Source organism: Ciconia boyciana, chromosome 4, assembly GCF_034638445.1.
Source record: "Ciconia boyciana chromosome 4, ASM3463844v1, whole genome shotgun sequence".
Taxonomy (NCBI): domain Eukaryota; kingdom Metazoa; phylum Chordata; class Aves; order Ciconiiformes; family Ciconiidae; genus Ciconia; species Ciconia boyciana.
In genome coordinates, this window is record NC_132937.1 from 42,485,176 (window position 1) to 42,502,219 (window position 17,044).

A 17,044-nucleotide genomic window follows, 5' to 3' on the forward strand; every position below is an offset into this window, starting at 1 on the left:
CAGTTCTGTGAGCCTACAGCTGTTGGGAGAGAAAAACTACATGTACTAAGTCATTAAAATTCTCAAAAGCAGGTACATTAATGCTTTAAAGAGCCATGACATGGCCTTTTTAATCAAAAAACATTTTATTCAGTATTCTTGCAATTTCTAACAAAACTCAAGTTGCACAAGAAATTGGTATTATACAAGCTTCACCATGGCTACATTACAACCAGAATTCAACACACACACAAAGAACTTACTTTCTTCCTCGGAACAACGTGAGGGCATCAGACATACGTACTGGACTGCCATTTCCATAAGTCATTGGCTGTGGTGTAACAGCTGGAATAGTTGCAAGGTTCCCACTCAGAAGAGCCCTGGAAAGACCACAGTCCATAACTGTTATTCATATGATAACTAAGATGCTTTTTATGGGTTGGTAGTTTTTCTTAAGTGAATATGAAACTCAGCAAGTCCTGTCATTTTTTTCTTAGAAGAAATACATCTGTATTCTCTATCCAAAATGAAAAGATATTTCGTATATATTTTTCATTAAAAATTAGGAGATGGTCATTCTTCACAGCACATACATATGAAGAAGTCAGCAAACAAATTAACTTAAGGTACTGTTAAATTTAAGAGCCTAAAGAACACTACGGTGTCTTCAAATCTAGCCCCAAGAATAAATGTTTCTTCCCTTTCTCATCTCCTCCCTGTTTTCCCCAGTAAACAAATGCAATTGAAGATGTTTAAAACTGAACTGTGGATTATTAACTCTAATCAGTGCAATGGCATCTCGTGCGTTATGCACAATGCAGGACAGCATTAAACTTGCAGGTCTCCAACAGAAATGATACAGCTCTGTTTTACACGTGACCTCTTCCTATTTTTAAAGTTTAATGCAGTTTAATGTTAAAAACAGTGACAAACATCCTCCATAAACAGAAATACTTCTTTCAAAAGACCGTTAACTCTCTTTTTCAACCCAATCCCCGCCATCAAATCTTACTGTACTTACGCTGCATTCTGAAAATTAAACTGAGCATCAATAATTTGCTGGTGAGAGATAAGAGGAGGGGGTATATTTAGAGGAAGCTTATTGAAGAAATTACTCTGTTGTCGATGTTTTGGAGGGAAGGGCGGATGACCCAAGCTGGAGGAATTTGGGAACATGCTCCTTTCTACTTGAATTGAACATGTATCCTTTTACCTACATTAAAAAAAAAAAAAAGAAATCAAAATTAGGCAACAAAAAATACTAGTTGCCTTTTAAACTCTTGGTTGAAAAATTCAAATAATCTAGAATATGTTTCCAGAAATTGCTTAAAAGAATTGTGATTGTGGGCTAGTTTTATCTCCTTTCAGGACAAGTCACTAAATAGAAATACTATATACTCTTAAGTTTCACAATTACTACTTAATTTATGTTTAAAAGTGAATTTTTATTTGCTCCCCTCCATTTTAAGTTTAATTTTAGAAAAATTACATGACACAAAACATAAGAGTTTTCATCTCAAGGAAAAGTAACATATTACAGTGGAATATGTTTCTTATTTCAAACATTCCACAATGAGGTTCACAATATACAGGAAGAAACAGTTGACTACATCATAAGAACATGAAGATACAGCTGATCATGAACTATAAGTAAAATTAATGCTTTTTCATTACATGATATGCAAAGAAGCAGCCAAATGATGACAGCAATTGGAAAGTAAACTAATCATGCTTTAAGAATATCATATAGATAGTGTTATTTTATGTTTGTGCTTACTGAATGGACTCTGTGATAGAAAAATATAAGTTTACTATCTTTTACATTTAAAACTGGTTTTGGCACGGCTGACTGCTGTTTGATCTTGTATCATTATACGCATTACACATTAGCAGAAAGGTTGGATGACAAAGAAAATCTTTGCCTCTACAATAGGTTAAACTGTGTATTGCCTCCATTTTGCAAATCATCAGTATTTTACCTTAAGCTCAACTTATATGTTGAAAACAATAAAAGTTCAGACTTTATATTGGAAAAAAACACATCAGAAGATTTTTAAAACCAGTTATCAGTACTGTACATATCTCCTAGGTGCAGTGAAAACCTGACATTATTTTCAAGTTTCTTCATTTGTTTTTTACTTCAGTCTTAAATAAGAATCCTGCAAACAAAGAAGATGTGTCACTGGCACACACAGTTGTACATGGTTGATCTCAATACTCTGCATACGAATATTTATCCAATTAGTGCAATACAGGGGTTCAAATACAAGAGGAAGAAGTTTTTTCAAACAACTTTTAACTGGAACATTTAGAAGTCATAAGAGCAATGGCAATATTTCCCTAATTATTACATAAAAACCTTTTTATCAACCCAATGCTTCAGTAATACAATTGGAAAAAGTACTGATAGATCCATGCGCTGGCATGGAAATCCTATCACCACACAGTAGTCTAAGTTTGGAATAAAATTAAAGTATCACTTTTAGGTTCTCTCAATTACCAAACTAAATATATATATCTATATATATATATTAAAAAATGGTATTAACAATTACATTAATAGGCATTCTCTTATACACAGAAATAAAATCAGTTATGCCTAACTTTACTGTGGTAAGGTCTCACTGTTACCACAGCCTTGAAATCTTCTTTCACCTACCACTATGGACTGTTGTCATGTTTTAACCTTCTCAGACAGCTCTCACTGTCACTGCAGGCAGCATTAGCATGGAACGTAGGCAAATAAATACCAAGGAGTTTATTTACTCAGGTTTGACTTTGTTCTTTACTTCCTGTGATGACAACCCACACTAGTGAAAACCCAGTACTACCTACATGGACATTGCTGTACTAGCTCCAAGAAAAAGCTGCCAAGATTAATGCTCTCACAGTTGTTTTCCCTTTTCTAAAAAAAATTGGGGGGGGGGATGGGAGGGGACAAGGGAGGGGAAGTATTATGTATTAGTGAAAGTTATTTTTGGGGCGTTTACTTTCAATTCTGCTGAAGAAACAAAACTGAACTGCGTGACAAGAAAGTCACCCAACATTTACATTTAATCTGAATGTTATTTATGTGCAGCCTAAACTTTTCCATTTCTAGTACAGACAGGCAATGCAAGAACTGTTAACACACCTCATTCATCTCTAAGCAGCCCAGGCACTCTCAGCATCACACACAGCATACATAAGCAGTTTACGGATATAATTCATCAGTAACAGAAGCTTGTGTCAGAATTCAAGACTGAGTTGCAAAAGCAAGGCGTTCTTTTTAGTCTTTGAAGTTCTAAATACCAGAAAGAGATGCTGTAAATACCAGAAAGGAAAGCAAGGAGTTACCTTCCCAAAACAAAACCAAAACCAAACCAGTGCAGCAACATCGCTGTCTCACAGTAGCTATAACGGCATCTACCGAGGCTTTCAGTAGGGATTACCTCGGCGGAATTGCCAGGCTCTCCAAAGAGAGTTTCACAGTCGTTACAATTGAGGTACACTCGTCCCAGTGGGCACTTTTTCCAAATAAGCGTGCAACTTTGGGGGGAAGCACACAAGTAAATGCCGGTACACTTCCCGTGCAGGCAAGCCCAAGCGCACACGCCGCTCCCGCCGCGGCCAGAGCCCCGCCAGCCCTCCACCTCAGCGCCCGGCGGCCCAGCGGGAGGCGGCCGGGGCCACCCTCCCCCTCTCGGGCCCCGAACACCCCCCCCGGCGCCTCTCCCCACAGCAAGAGGGGCCCCTCCCGCACCCCGCCGGGAGACTCACGCCGGGTCTGGGCGGAGGCAGGCGGGGCGGGCCCGCAGCCGGCACCGAGCAGCCCCTCGCCCGCGGTCCCCCGGCGGCGGCGCGGGCCGGAAGCGGACAACCGCTCCTCCAGCTGAGCGCTGCCCTCTCACCCGGATGCAGAGACGCCGGCAGGACGCGACCGCTCCGCCCGCCTCCCGCGCAGCCGCTTCCCCGCCGCGCGCCGCGCCTCCCTCCCGCTACCGGCACGGCCAGGCGCGTGCGCAGGGGCGGCCCTGCGGCGGCGCGGTCGGCGGCCGCCTCACCGGGGGCTGGCGGCGGGCAGGCCTGGGGCCGGGGCGGCTGCCCGCCGACGTGCTGGGCGTACTGAGAGGCACCTCGGCGCTGCGGGGCGGGGGAACGGCCTGCGGCCGCCCCGTTCCTGCGCAGCCCTGTCAGGCGGGGTCGGTGCCGGCGGGGTCCTTACGCTGGGGCTGCAACGGTAGAGGCGGAAACCGAACCGGCCTCACGGGCGGTCTTTTCTCTGTCCCCAGCTGCCGTGATTCGCAAGGGGCTTGTCTGACAAACACCTGGCGGCCCTTCTGTGCTGACGAAGGAGTAGAAGGCAGAGGCGACAGCTCACAGTGCTCTCCTGGCAACCCCTTCTGGCCAAGGCCAAAAGACCGAAACGACGGTGCTGGTATTTTGCTCTCTGAAGTTACTGACCGATTGTAATTGAACAGATCGTAATTGTTTTTGTAACTGTAATTACGAAACTGCAAAAATTAGAAAATTACAAAATTGTAATTACGGTTTTGTAATTGACCAATTGTAATTGTTCAGAACTGTGTCAAAAAGATAACATTTGAATAAATAAGTTAGGATTTGGCCACCAGAGGTTGTAGGTGGGCTAGGATAAATCTAAAGTCAAGAACAGGCTAAAATGCTTGCACCCAGAAGGATCAAGAGTTCAGGCGATATGATCCAAATCAAGATTGGATTCCTTTCTCTGGAGAAGGTCAATTACCATAAGTCAGCCCTTGGCATTGAGCAGGTACCGAAACAACGAGTTTGTGCACACACAGAGACACTGTTGAAGCTTCCGTCTTTGAGAGGGAAGGGGTAAGTTGAGGACTTGCTCAACTGAGAGGGCTTGCTTGAGGGCTTGCTCAGCTGAGAGCAGGCTGCAGCTGGAGTTGTCATGGCTTAAGGCTCTGGCCACTCATAGATAGACTTAAGGGTTAAGAAAGACAAAGCGCAGGGGCCCAGGTGAAGTAGGGCTGCAAATGGACTGGCAAGGGAAGGTTTGGGCTGCAAAAAGAATCCTTCCCTCAGGACTTTCTCATCTTGGCCATGGCTTGGGGTCGTTGTATAAGTGTCAGCCCATGGCTGTGGTTAGCATTACATTTATGAGAGACAAACCATAGTGGCATATGTGGAATGAAGCTGCAAAGGTAGTGCCAAGGGCAAGCTTAGCCACAAAGACATTTCCCTTAACAATTCTTTTGGCCATTTTTATTACTACTATTTTATTATTCTTGATTTATTTTTATTTATTAGAGGTCTTAGGGTGAGGCTCAGCACATGCCTTGGGTTAAGGCTAGGGTTTGAGTTCAGAGACAAAGCCTAGACAAAGGTTTAGGTGGAGTGGGACTGCAGAGAACCTGCCAGGGGAAGGTTTGGGCTGCAGAAAGTGGGTTCCGAGCAATTGTAGGGTTAGAAGAGAGGTAGTTCTTAGGGGTCTGGCTGTGGTGGGTCTGCAAAGGGGCTTCCTAGGGACAGTTTGGTCTGCAGAAGAACCACCCTCAAAAGACCTTCATCAGGGCCATGTTTGAGTTTACCTGGGATTAAGGCCCTGGGCGCACTCGGGGTGAGGAGACAGTTCCTAGGGGTCTAGCTGGAGTGGGGCTGCTGAGGGAAGGTCTGGGCTGCAGAAGGAATTCTCTGGGGACTTTTTTATCTGTGCCACAGTTGGGGCTGTCTGGTGTTAAAGCTCTGTGCACTTTTAGCATTAAGGTTCAAAGAGAGACAAATCCTAGGGATCTAGATGAAGTGGGGCTGCAGAAAGGCTGCCAAGGGAAGGTGTGGGCTGCCAAACCAGTTCTCTCCTGAGAACTTTTTCATGTGTGCCATGGTTTGGGTTTTCTGGGCTTAAGGGCTACCTCGCCACTTTTAGGGTTAGGATTACAAGAGAGACAAAGCTGAAGGGTGCTGTTGCGGTGGGATTGTAGAAGGGCTACCAAGGGCAGGTTGGTGCATCACAAAGAATTCTCCCCTGAGAACTCCATCTTGGCCATAGTTTGAGGTCTTTGGCTAAGGTCAGCCCACAGTTAACATTAGGACTAGGGTAAGGGATATGGTTTATAAGTGTTACAGAGTCCCGGTGTGAGTTGTTTGGGGGGGGTGGGTATTGATAAGGGTTTGAAATGGGAAGTATTAGGATGAAGAAAGAGTTCTCCCCTGTGAAGGAATTCAGTCCTGAGAGATCTTAAACAGCGGATGAGTAGTATAATAGATCTTCAGTTTCATGACAATCTTACCAGTGCCCAGTTATGCAGGACTTCGATTTTCATCTGGAACTCAGCCCTCTTTATATGCTATTTGTTTGGAATCAACTTTCCAGTTTCTGCTCAAGGCAGAAGCTTTGTGTCTTAACTGTTAAAGCCAGTGATACAGCTCCTGATAGCTGGAGTTCCCCATTTGGCCCATTCAGACAGTTCTCCAGACCATTTGACCACACATCTCACCCTAGTCTTATCTGTTAAACAATAACATGTCATTCTTCAAAGTTTCTCACATTTGCCATGGGGCCTACAATAAATATAACCTGATACAATTAATATGCATGATAACAGGCAGTGTTTATAGCAGTGTACTAAGCATCAACATTTTTTGTACAGCAAACGGGAAAAAAAAAATTTAGAAATGCATTTACCTGATCAAAGTAACTTGTGCTGCTATGTTTCCCCTTCTCTCATTTTCCTCCACTCCTTAGCACAAGGCACCCTGATATTTTGTGCTTGCCTTAATCTAGATACTAAAACTAACCGTTTTTTTGGCAGACTGTTCACTCTTAAGGATTTTTCCCCATGTCTTACCTGCATCCACTTGTCAATAGCTACACATTTCAGTGAGGTGCCTGAAATAACCTGATGTTTTACAAATTGCCAACAGCCTTCAGAGACAAATCTTTTGTGCGTTGACATGCTGAGAGCTGTTCCGTTTTTTTCAATGTGTGCCTGCTTACTTCCTGACCCTGACTGTGATCTCAGAAAGTTAACAGGTTAGATTCTTCTCTGTCAGAAAAGACCTACAAAGCCTTACTTCTGGTTTTAGTCATTCAAGCAAAGAATCAGACCACTGGTCAAGAGATACTCAACTGAACACCTGTACAACAAGGTATTTGAGAACTAGCATTAGAGATTCTACCAGAAACCCCAAAATAGAATAGGATTAAGACCAGTCTTGTGTTTCTGCCTCCAAAGAGAAATACTGCTTTAGAATAAAAATGGTATATTTATTGTAGCAGAACAGTTTGTAAAACTAATTTATTGGAACAACAACAAAGAAACTGAATGACCAATGAAAGAAATTTATCATATCTAATAGAAGCACAGGCTCAATTCAGCCTCTAAAAGCTATAAACAATATTTAGTTCTGATGGATAGAAAAGAGAGTGGTTTCCAGAATTCATTAGCAAAGAGGTCTCTGATAAACCAGCTGCAATCTCTCTCATAGAATGGAAACAATTACGCAACATTAAAGTTCCTGTTTGGTGCTATTTGCAATTTTCTGAAGCTTTTAGAGCTGAAGTGCTCCAGGTATAGTTGCTGTCTGAACGTAAATACTGCTGGGAAGTTTGGTCAAAGCAGCTCAACGTTCAATAGTTCAGGGAGAAAAAAATGAAGGAAAAAACCCTATTCCTCTACAGAAACCTTTGTCTAACCTTAAAAAGTCTATAGGCTCTTTTCTCTATCTCTCAGCACCAGACAAGGCCTATGGGAACTGAGACAGGCGTATGTTTAGAATGTGCTTTACCATAGCAAACAGCCTTATGAAAGAGCATTTGATACTACTGCTTTTAAAAGTGTTACCTGATTAAGGGTGATTAAAAGCATGTACTCATGTACGCACCCTTTCCGTACTGGGAAATTACTCAACTTACTTGAAACATTTTTCAGTTTCAAAACCAGGTGTAATATATGATCATTTATGATGTTACTTTCCAGGACCAGGTCTGAAATAATGAAACTTGTATCAGTACAGTGCTTCATTTTAAGTATGCCATCTTCATATTTTGTACTGAGACAAAACATAGCAAGTATATTAAAACAAGAAATGTAACTCCAATGAAATAAGTGGAGCTATAACAGGGATTAATATGGTGCAGGATCCACAGTGAAGAGTGCAGCTTTTTAATAATCCTACCCATATGATATGCTTTGCAGTTTGTTTAGAAATTAGGATATTCTGGGACTGAAGCCAAACCAGAGACTTAGGTCTAAAATAAATGTTATGTAGCAGGCAAAAAGCATCTTTCCTCAGGAAAACAATATAATATTTTAATAATAATACAAAGAACTTAAATTAGATGTACATTAAGAAACAGTATTAAAAAGGCACAGATCAATTGCTGAAGGTTGGCAGGTGTCCATGTAAATATCCACCGTATTAAAAGCAAGATTGAAAAGTTTAGCAAGTAAATACTGGAGGAAAAATTACTAATTTTCTTAATTAAACAAATGCAGTATTTTTTTCCCCACTGTGCAGCATCCTAGTTCTGATGTTCAGTGTTCAGCCAGGTTCAATGTTGTTCATGTATGCCTTTATATGCTTTCTTTAGTGCTTTTTAAGTGAGAGATCAGTTGATATATTTATTAAGTACAGTATTTATGAAATGTAATTAGTGTACCATAGGCATTGATAAAAAAACGTTAAGTAACTGTGCAAACATGTATGTTGTATCTATGAATTCCAACTTAAAATTATAAAATAGAGATTTTAGAAATCTACTGTGCTGATTTATAGCAAAATATATATTTACAGTTACCTTTATTTGGGATGATCTGAAAACATGTCTACATATGAATGACCCCTTTTTCAGATGAGTTGTTTGTACTACACCATTTTAGATTACTGTTGAAAGTACACTCTTTGGTTTTGATGAGAATTAAGGCTGTTGTGATAAATGGTTAATGCTGTGCACTGGTTAGATCAATTAGTATATTTGCTAGTAATTTCATTACTTCAGTGCTTTGGTTTTGTAAATTTTGTAATTAAACTCCTTTAAATACAACTTTTTTAAAGGATGGTCCAAGTTCTGGGTTTTCCTGAATTTTAATAATTTATCTTTTGTGTGAATAAAGACGAGTTTTAAAATAAATAACCAGGGTCAGGAATTTTGATTGAAAACTGGATGATGCCAGTTAATTCTGCACAACTCTACAAAACTGTTTTTTTCACTTAGTTTTGTTTTAATCCATTGTACTCTTGGGAGGATATTGATGTTGCCCAAGTTCTGAACTAGTCAGTAAAGTTTTTGAAGGGTTTCCCTGATAAATCAGTTCCTCTGGGTTAGGCATTTAAGAAGGAATTTGATTATTGTTACAAAGGTCTAGTAGATATTTCATTGTGGCCCAGTTTTTATTAGTAGCTGAGAAAAATTGATTTAGGGTTAATGGATCTGGAGGCAATACCTACTCATTAACTTAACTTTGTGCATATATGAACATGCCCAAAACTGGGGGACACAGATGCAAACTTTCTTCTCTCTTGAACTAAGCATTTTATAGAAACAGCAAGTATTACCTCTAGTTTATACTTGACTTTACTAAATTAAGCATGCACTTAGAAGTTATGAGGTCTCAACGAGTATATTGAGATTTGAACAAGTTGGGAAGGTCCTACTATGAGTTAATAAATTAAATGTAACTTGCTACCTGCTGTCTTTTTTCCTAACATTTCCTATGTGCACTGCCAAAGGTTGAGTAGGATGCAAGAGCTAGCTGTTGGTGGTCAACTTAAATTCTGTTGTATACATTTCTTCACTGTCTTCTTCAGGTTTTTATGTCCGGTTTTGATTGCATACTTGTTTGTAGAAAATGCATCTGAACCCCCAGTTTATTTGATTCAGGAGTTTTCCCATGTTAAGAACTAAATTTTGTGAGTTGGATGTAAATGATGGCAGTATTTTATGGAAAAACTTTTGTAATGGCTTTGCTAGCAAAGATGTGTAGCTATTGACTAAGAAATTCCTTAATCCTATCTCCCCCCGAGCAGATTATTAAAGATAGTACGATTCTGAGTATTACAAGTCTCCTTACACAAAAGCTATTTTAAAGTTTGCCAAATTTCAAATACACTTGGCATAATGAGGAACATTTTCATGTACCATAAAAACTTTGAAATAAAATGTACTAGTGCTTAAGAGTTTTTACTCAAGAAATCAGGACATTTTTGTTAACAAGTTTAAAGATTACCTTAAACTTTACAATATGTGTAAATGTGTTTTCTTCAGGGCTTTTCTATGAACTTACAGTAGGAATAACTAAAACCATAGTTTTTACTTAGCATTTAAGTAAAGCAGCCTATAAAGAGTTGGACCTAGGTACTTTGGCTTTGAAAACCCAGGTCCCTCTCTCTCAAGTTGCTAGCATGTTACTAGTAAGCTATAAAAGTGACTTTCATTTTAAGATGCAGGCAGCCAAGAGATGGACACATATCTGTGTGCCCATACACACTCTTGCTGAAGTCAGTTACAGCAGTCTAATCAAAAGTTATAGGCTCAAAATTGGAACAATTCTGTCTAATGCAGCAGTAATCCACAGTGTTGCTTCTATTCACAACCAGCATTTTTCCAGGTGTACTTGGTGTATGTTCTTTAATGAGTTGTAAAGTAATTTTTCCTATTTTACATTTGCAGCTGTGTTCCTTCTTGCCTTCAGTTTTAATCTGGCATTTTTCAGGCCAGATAGTTTTTCAGCCAGTGCCATCGAGGAAATGAAACAGGGCTCCAAAGGGAAGCTGCCAGCACCTTATCTCTGAAGAGGCTACCACATATCCATAATGCATTACACCAGCTTGAGGCAAGTTCAGTCTTTGTTGTGAGCTACATATTAGTACAGTTTCTTCTGAATAATTTATAATGTTGCTGTGCAAACTGGGTTAGTATTAGGAGCCCTAGAAATGTCAGGTTTCAAAATAATCCTTCTATTGGTAAAAGTATTCAATGTGAAATACTATATTAAAGAAACACTGAAGCTGAGCTTTTGAAATCACAAAAGGCAGGAAATGCAGAGTTAAGGTTGGCATGGAAACCTTAACTCTACACCTTTAGGTAGGTAGTATGCTATGCTTTTAATTAGTTCCTCTTTATACAACTCTATATAGGTGTTATCCTTTTACTGTGTGAATTCCAATTCTATTGAGTGCTATTTATAATAAATATTAATTGCTCTGGCTACTCAGCAGACGTTAGAGATCAGGCGTTAGCTGTGGCTGACTGTATGTTGCACTCTAATATTAAGGTGACTGTACGATGTGTATCTACAAAAGAATATTATGGCTAACTTATTGGCCAAGGTATTAAAAAGTGCTTTTTCTGAGTTAGAATTGCACAATATGGCCATCACATTACAGAGTATCCTCACAGGAAGAGCAAAATCTTAGAAAACACAGGCAATTTACAGGAGTAAACTGAAAATGGTACGTCATGGACATTTAACCAGGATGTTGGTACACTTCTTCAGCAAACTGTGAAAATACAGCATTAATGTTTTACAAATGTGCATTGTTCCCTCCAGTACTTGATCTTGTACTTCACATGACATAGGTCTTGCTCTTTCTCCTCCAGTTTCCTTCCCAACACCTTGGTGAGCAGTAATGAAGCCTCTGCAAAGTTTGCATTAGGCTACAAACGTGAAAACTCTCCAGCCCAATTCAGTATTCTTGTATCTACCTGCTAAATGGGCAGATTTATATGAAGTTTTGTCTTCTTTTAATTAGCCATTGGCTCGATTGATATGCAAGGAATGCCCAGATGTTGAACATTAGGAACCTCAAGTCGAGAGACCTGGCAGCAAGTTAACATCTTTAGTACGGTATTTTGGAGGGTGTGGCAAATTGTATGGTACATTGCTCAGGAAAAGTCCTCTGTCCATAATGGCAATTAATATGATGTCTAGGAGAATCTGTTTCAGGGGAGGGCGTTGTCCCAAAAAATCTGGGTTAATTTACCTGGTGTGCAAAATGCCAATATACGCACAGAGCAGAGGTATTCTATTGCATATTTGCACAGATACGGGTGGCTGTCCCAAGACAGCATGCACAGCTCCCAAATTAACAGTTATTTATACACAAAGCATTAACATATTCAACTTCCTAATACGTATGCAGTATTCTTTTATTAAATGATTGGTTAAAATATCTTTGCCTAGCATGTAAATTAATATGCATGTGTCCTGGTTTTGGCTGGAATAGAGTTAATTTTCTTCCTAGTAGCTGGTATAGTGCTGTGTTTTGGATTTTAGTATGATAATAATATTGATAACACACTGATGTTTTGGCTGTTGCTAAGCGGTGTTCACACTGGTCAAGGAGTTTTCAGGTTCCCATGCTCTGCCAGGTGCACAAGAAATGGGAGTGGGCACAGCCAGGGTAGTTGATCCAAACTGGCCAAAGGGCTATTCCATACCATATGTTGTCATGCCCAGTATATAAACTGGGGGACTTGGGTGGGGGGTAGTGGTCACTGCTGGGGGACTGGCTGGGTGTCGGTCAGTGGGTGGTGAGCAGTTGTATCACTGTTTTTTTTTTTCCTCCCTTGAGTTTTGTTCCTCTCTCCCTCTTGTTGTTTTCCTTCTCATTACAATTCATTATTACTATTACTATTATTTTGTTCCAATTATTAAACTGTTCTTATCTCAACCCACGAGCTCTCTTACTTTTGCTCTTCCGATTCTCTCCCCCATCCCACCACGGGGGAGCGAGCGAGCGGCTGCGTGGTGCTTAGCTGCCGGCTGGGGCTAAACCACAATAGCATGCTTAGTTGTTGTTCTTCAACTTCATCATTTGAGTCGGTGGTGTAATTGAGATAGGTGGTCCGTGAGTCGGTGGTCGCAATCTCCCCCTGCCAGAATTACCTTTCCCCTAGTTCCCTACCTTTTTGGCAGATATAAGTGGTTTTTCATGGTTTACTAACTAGACTAGTAATACATCAGTTACACTTCTGCTTTTGACAGCCACATCCTGCTTATTAGACAAAGGTACATTTTATAAGTTCCTATGGAGATAGGGTAGGGCTCTACAGTGGATTTCTATAGCAGCATCAATCTTTATGTGAGTTGTATACTTACATTTGATTATTACAACAAGGGCATGCTTGCAACTAAAATTTCCAGTACGGTCATTAAGTTTTGGAAGATTGTAATCAAAATAGTATAAATAAAAGGATGCACTGTGAGAAAGATGTTAAAATGAGCATCATTAATTTTTGTTTCTCAAACTGCTGGTAGCACTTTTGGCAGTACTGTTTGTGTAATAGTAAATATCTTTGTAGAATGTATAAATATTAGAACAAGTGAGCATGATTTTCAGGTAAAGTAAAATCTTTGTATCTACAGTTTCATTGGCAGCTACTTCCTAGAAAGACAAAAACCAGGCTTTAAATGTGAAAGAGAGCATCTTGCTGCCTCCTGACGGCTGGGACGGCTGCCCCTCGAGTCCTCTGCCAGCGGGCTCACCAGGAGGAGCTGACAGCCATGTTGGGCAGGCCACGAGTTTGCCCACGGCATTGCCGCGCTAGTCATCTGCTGGCAGCAGCGACCCACTGCTTAGCCTTGCTCCCACCCCTCTTTTAAAACGCTAAATTTTCTGGCTTGGTCCGTCATGACTACTTCTGATACAGAGACAGGTGCGGCGGGCTGCAGGGGCGGCCTCTGTGAGGAGAGGCTGGGGCTGCCCCGTGTGGGACACGGCCGGTTCCAGCCGGCTCCGGCCGGTCCCGAGGGACCCGGCCCGGGAAACAGCCGAGCCCCTCAGAGAAGCCGCTGGTGCCTGCGTGGGGAGGTATTTAGGGAAGGGCACAAGGCTGCCCTGCCTCGGGGGGTGCGTGTGGTGCGGGGGCAGTGAGGGCTGTGGGACAACAGTTTGTTCAGCTGTAGAACCACAAGAAAGGGAACAGTTTAACCCTGAGGTCGCTGCGCGGTTGTCGTTGCAGGGTATGTGTCAGAAGGTTTAGGTTTCCTTCTGCGACGAGTGCAAAGATATCTATTGTGTGGTTAATTAGTACACTGGTTCTGAAAGTCAGATTTGGCTTTCCAGCTCAGGTTGTTTTCCTTTTAATTTCTCAAAGCACAAGTTGTGCTCTTCATGGTGCTCCCTATAAGGCAAAGACTTAGATTTACACAAGAAGGCTTCCTAAGGCTTGTATAGTTCCTATGAAGTAAGTGGATCTGCTGTCAGAGTTTAAAGGGCTAACTGCAGTAGAAAGCAGGGTGGGAAGGGGAGGGGTCCTTCCCAATGGCATCTTTCAGGGTCCCAAGGCCTGCTCTGACTTGCAGGCTGCACACAGTGGCCAGCTGATGTGTAATGGAGTGTCTACATTTATACGGCTAAAGTTAGTATCAAGCAGCACCCACTGGGATTTAAGGCTGAACGGTAAATACTTGGTAAAGGTGGTTCAACCTGCTCTGTCCTGGTGGTTTGCACTGATTTTGCGCACTTCTGTCTGAGAGAGTGGACAGACAAGGGCCTACGTGTCTGGCTGTGCGCAGGCACAGGAAGAGGCATGCAGCTGCAGGGCACTGTGCTGCCTCTGAGCAGCAGTGCCCCGTCCTGTGCTGCCAGGAGGCCGTGGCCAAAGGAGGGGGAGGTTGGACGGGACAGCACTGAAGGCTATGTTGGCTGCCCTACCAGCCTGTGAGCTATGAGTCTGACCAACAGAAGATGAGGCAGAGTAGCTGAAAGGGCAGGATGAGGTATTTGGCCCCATCAGGAGGAGAGGGGAAACGGATTTTTCTTTGCGCTGTTTGAAAGCGACGTGAGGGTGGCAGTGTCCTGGCTGCTGGTGGGGCAAGACAGCGGGCGCTGACACGGGGCTATTACAGAGCTTGGTAAGGTCATTAGATGAGCAGGATCAAGAGTGTAGAAGTACACTGAAAAGACAAAGGGCAGCATAAAACACAGAAGAAAATGGGAACAGAGATGGAGGAAAAAGGTAGCATCCCAGTCCGATTTCTCTGTTTCATTGAGTTGTGAAACAGAAAACCTCAACCCCTTTACATAAACATAAATCTTAGACCTAGAAAAAACTATGCCAAACTGTGCCAACAGAATTCAAACGTAAAGCCAAGCATTCGGGGTTAGGAAATGACAGGCGTGAGGTTGCTTGTATAATTTTAATTCAGCTGCTTTGTGTGTATGCATTATGCTCACTTCATATATCCTTCAGTCTGCTGAAACAGAAATCCTGGTAACAATCCTAAGGGCTAGTATTCCCAAAATCTCGAGTATCCCAGAAGATGGAGAGCGCTGGTGCCAACTTTAAAGCTGTCCCTCAGCTAGAATTATACAGGTATTGTAGCAAGGAGGAGTTAGGTTCCCCTGAACTTAATCCAGCAACTATAACTATAAAATCTTCCTCTCTTTTGTTTCATTTCTCTTCTTCTTCCACTTCAAGCCTACTTCTGTGGCTCTTCTTGGAGCCTTTGTAGTACAAGCCTTTTGTTCTGGGCAGGTGGAGGTAAGTTTCCACTAGGAAATGCATACGTTCCAAGGAATGCAATACACAAGGCTTCTTACAGGGAGGTTTTCCTTCACTGCAGATCATCTTCCAAGCAGATCCATTCTATTAATTGAATGAGGTAGGAATTCTCTGCAAAAAAATAGCTACGGTCATGTAGTTACTTTATGATAATGTGCATATACACAAGGACATTACAGAGTTTGCCTGTGCATCCTCTGTTGTGGAATTTCTAACCCTTGAGAGTCTAATGATACAACCTTTCAGTGCAATCTCTGAATGTCCTTGAAAAATCTGCACCGTAAAAGACAGATCCCAGCCTGTGGCATCATATGGTCCCACATGGGCCACCAGCAGGATGGAGTCACTCGACTATTCAGAATAACTAGTACGATTTACAGTTTACCATTGTTAGACAGAGAGCACTGGACAAGGGTTAAATGCAGATGGAGCCTGTGGATTTCACTGCTGTGTTCTGACAGCAGAGGAATGACATGCTGGGTCCTTTACCTGCATCTGGAGGAAAGCACACTGCCCGTCCAGTTTCACCCATCAGATTTGAACAGTTCTGTCCCCTCTATTACATCCGGTTTCACCCTCTCCTCTTCTGACACCTGAGGTCTGTATTATCTTTGACTTGCTAGTTCCAGCTTCTAAACATCAGACTTCTCTATTCACTGCCCTACCAGTCTGAAGCCTCCATTCTACCTTCCAGCTTAGATTTTCCGCATCCTAGTTTTTAATTCATTTTCCCTGCCCATTAACCTTTTTCAAGCTTATCTCCCTGGATTTTAGCCCTGGGTCTTTATCTGATCTCTGTTTCATTCTTGATTCACTGGTTCCCATTCCTTTGCCTGCTGTTTCTCTCTCTGGTCCTTAGTCATGGTTTCCACTTGGACTTCTGACTGTTTTCCTATAATGTGAAAAGCTGGTCTGACTTGTTATCAAGCTGGTCCCAGTCTCAAAGTCATCTTCTCTCTTAAGCCTGAGCTGCAGAATGGCACTGGAGCAATCTTTAGAGATTTGTAGGTAAATTCCCAAGTGTGTGTGAAAAGTAATTTTTTTCCCAAAGTTTAGGCTGTTGTAAATTGGACCACCCTGCCAGAGGAATGGAACAAGACTAAAAGTGAAAAAAAAGATAGAATGTTTATGGTCAAATTTCATTTTTCTGCTTCACAGCATGAAGATGTTAGTGCTTGAAGCTTGGTCAAAATTTTCTCACACGGAGAAAAACGTTGTATATGCTAGGACTTCATTCTCAACAGCAGCGGAAATCCAGGTGCATGGAAACTGTGTAAATAGTTGGAAATTCCAGATGTTCTTCATGGAAAGATTTGCAGAAATACAGCATAATTTTCTCCAAATATAACTTTTTCAAAGTCTCAGAAAAAGTCACGTCTAAGAAGGAAAACTTGGGCAGAAAATTACGCAGCTTCTTCAAATATTCACAGATGCTATTGTTAGAACGTCTACAAGAACTTTTAAAAAATAAGTAGGAAAGAAGAACTGCTAAAAACAGAAGCTAATTATTGTAAGGCAATCTCATATTCACTAGTGAATGAGCACTTCATACACTACAAGCTTTCAGACCCTGAGAAATAAAAATAT

At 41.6% G+C, this 17,044-nt stretch overlaps 2 protein-coding genes across 10 annotated transcripts in view; one reads left to right on the forward strand and one right to left on the reverse strand.

Moving 5' to 3' along the window:
- TENT2 (terminal nucleotidyltransferase 2) overlaps nucleotides 1-4,017 on the reverse strand; it is a 46,025-nt gene extending 42,008 nt beyond the window's left edge. The window contains exons 1-4 of one of the 7 annotated variants that reach the window (XM_072859052.1): nucleotides 3,870-4,017; nucleotides 3,411-3,507; nucleotides 1,095-1,192; nucleotides 243-359 (exon numbers count right to left, since the gene is read on the reverse strand). In XM_072859052.1, the coding sequence (XP_072715153.1) occupies nucleotides 243-359; nucleotides 1,095-1,180 (203 nt within the window). In that variant the 5' untranslated portion in view covers nucleotides 1,181-1,192; nucleotides 3,411-3,507; nucleotides 3,870-4,017. Of the gene's footprint in view, nucleotides 1-242; nucleotides 360-1,000; nucleotides 1,193-3,112; nucleotides 3,283-3,410; nucleotides 3,508-3,738 lie in introns of all 7 variants that reach the window. The other 6 variants (XM_072859047.1, XM_072859048.1, XM_072859046.1 and 3 more) reach the window with 6 other exon arrangements.
- A 22-nt stretch (nucleotides 4,018-4,039) lies between these two features.
- The window catches only part of HOMER1 (homer scaffold protein 1), a 114,329-nt gene continuing 101,324 nt past the window's right edge, over nucleotides 4,040-17,044 (forward strand). Inside the window, exons 1-3 of one of the 3 annotated variants that reach the window (XM_072859055.1) lie at nucleotides 4,040-4,160; nucleotides 4,251-4,396; nucleotides 10,619-10,781. In XM_072859055.1, the coding sequence (XP_072715156.1) occupies nucleotides 10,762-10,781 (20 nt within the window). In that variant the 5' untranslated portion in view covers nucleotides 4,040-4,160; nucleotides 4,251-4,396; nucleotides 10,619-10,761. Of the gene's footprint in view, nucleotides 4,751-10,618; nucleotides 10,782-17,044 lie in introns of all 3 variants that reach the window. The other 2 variants (XM_072859054.1, XM_072859053.1) reach the window with 2 other exon arrangements.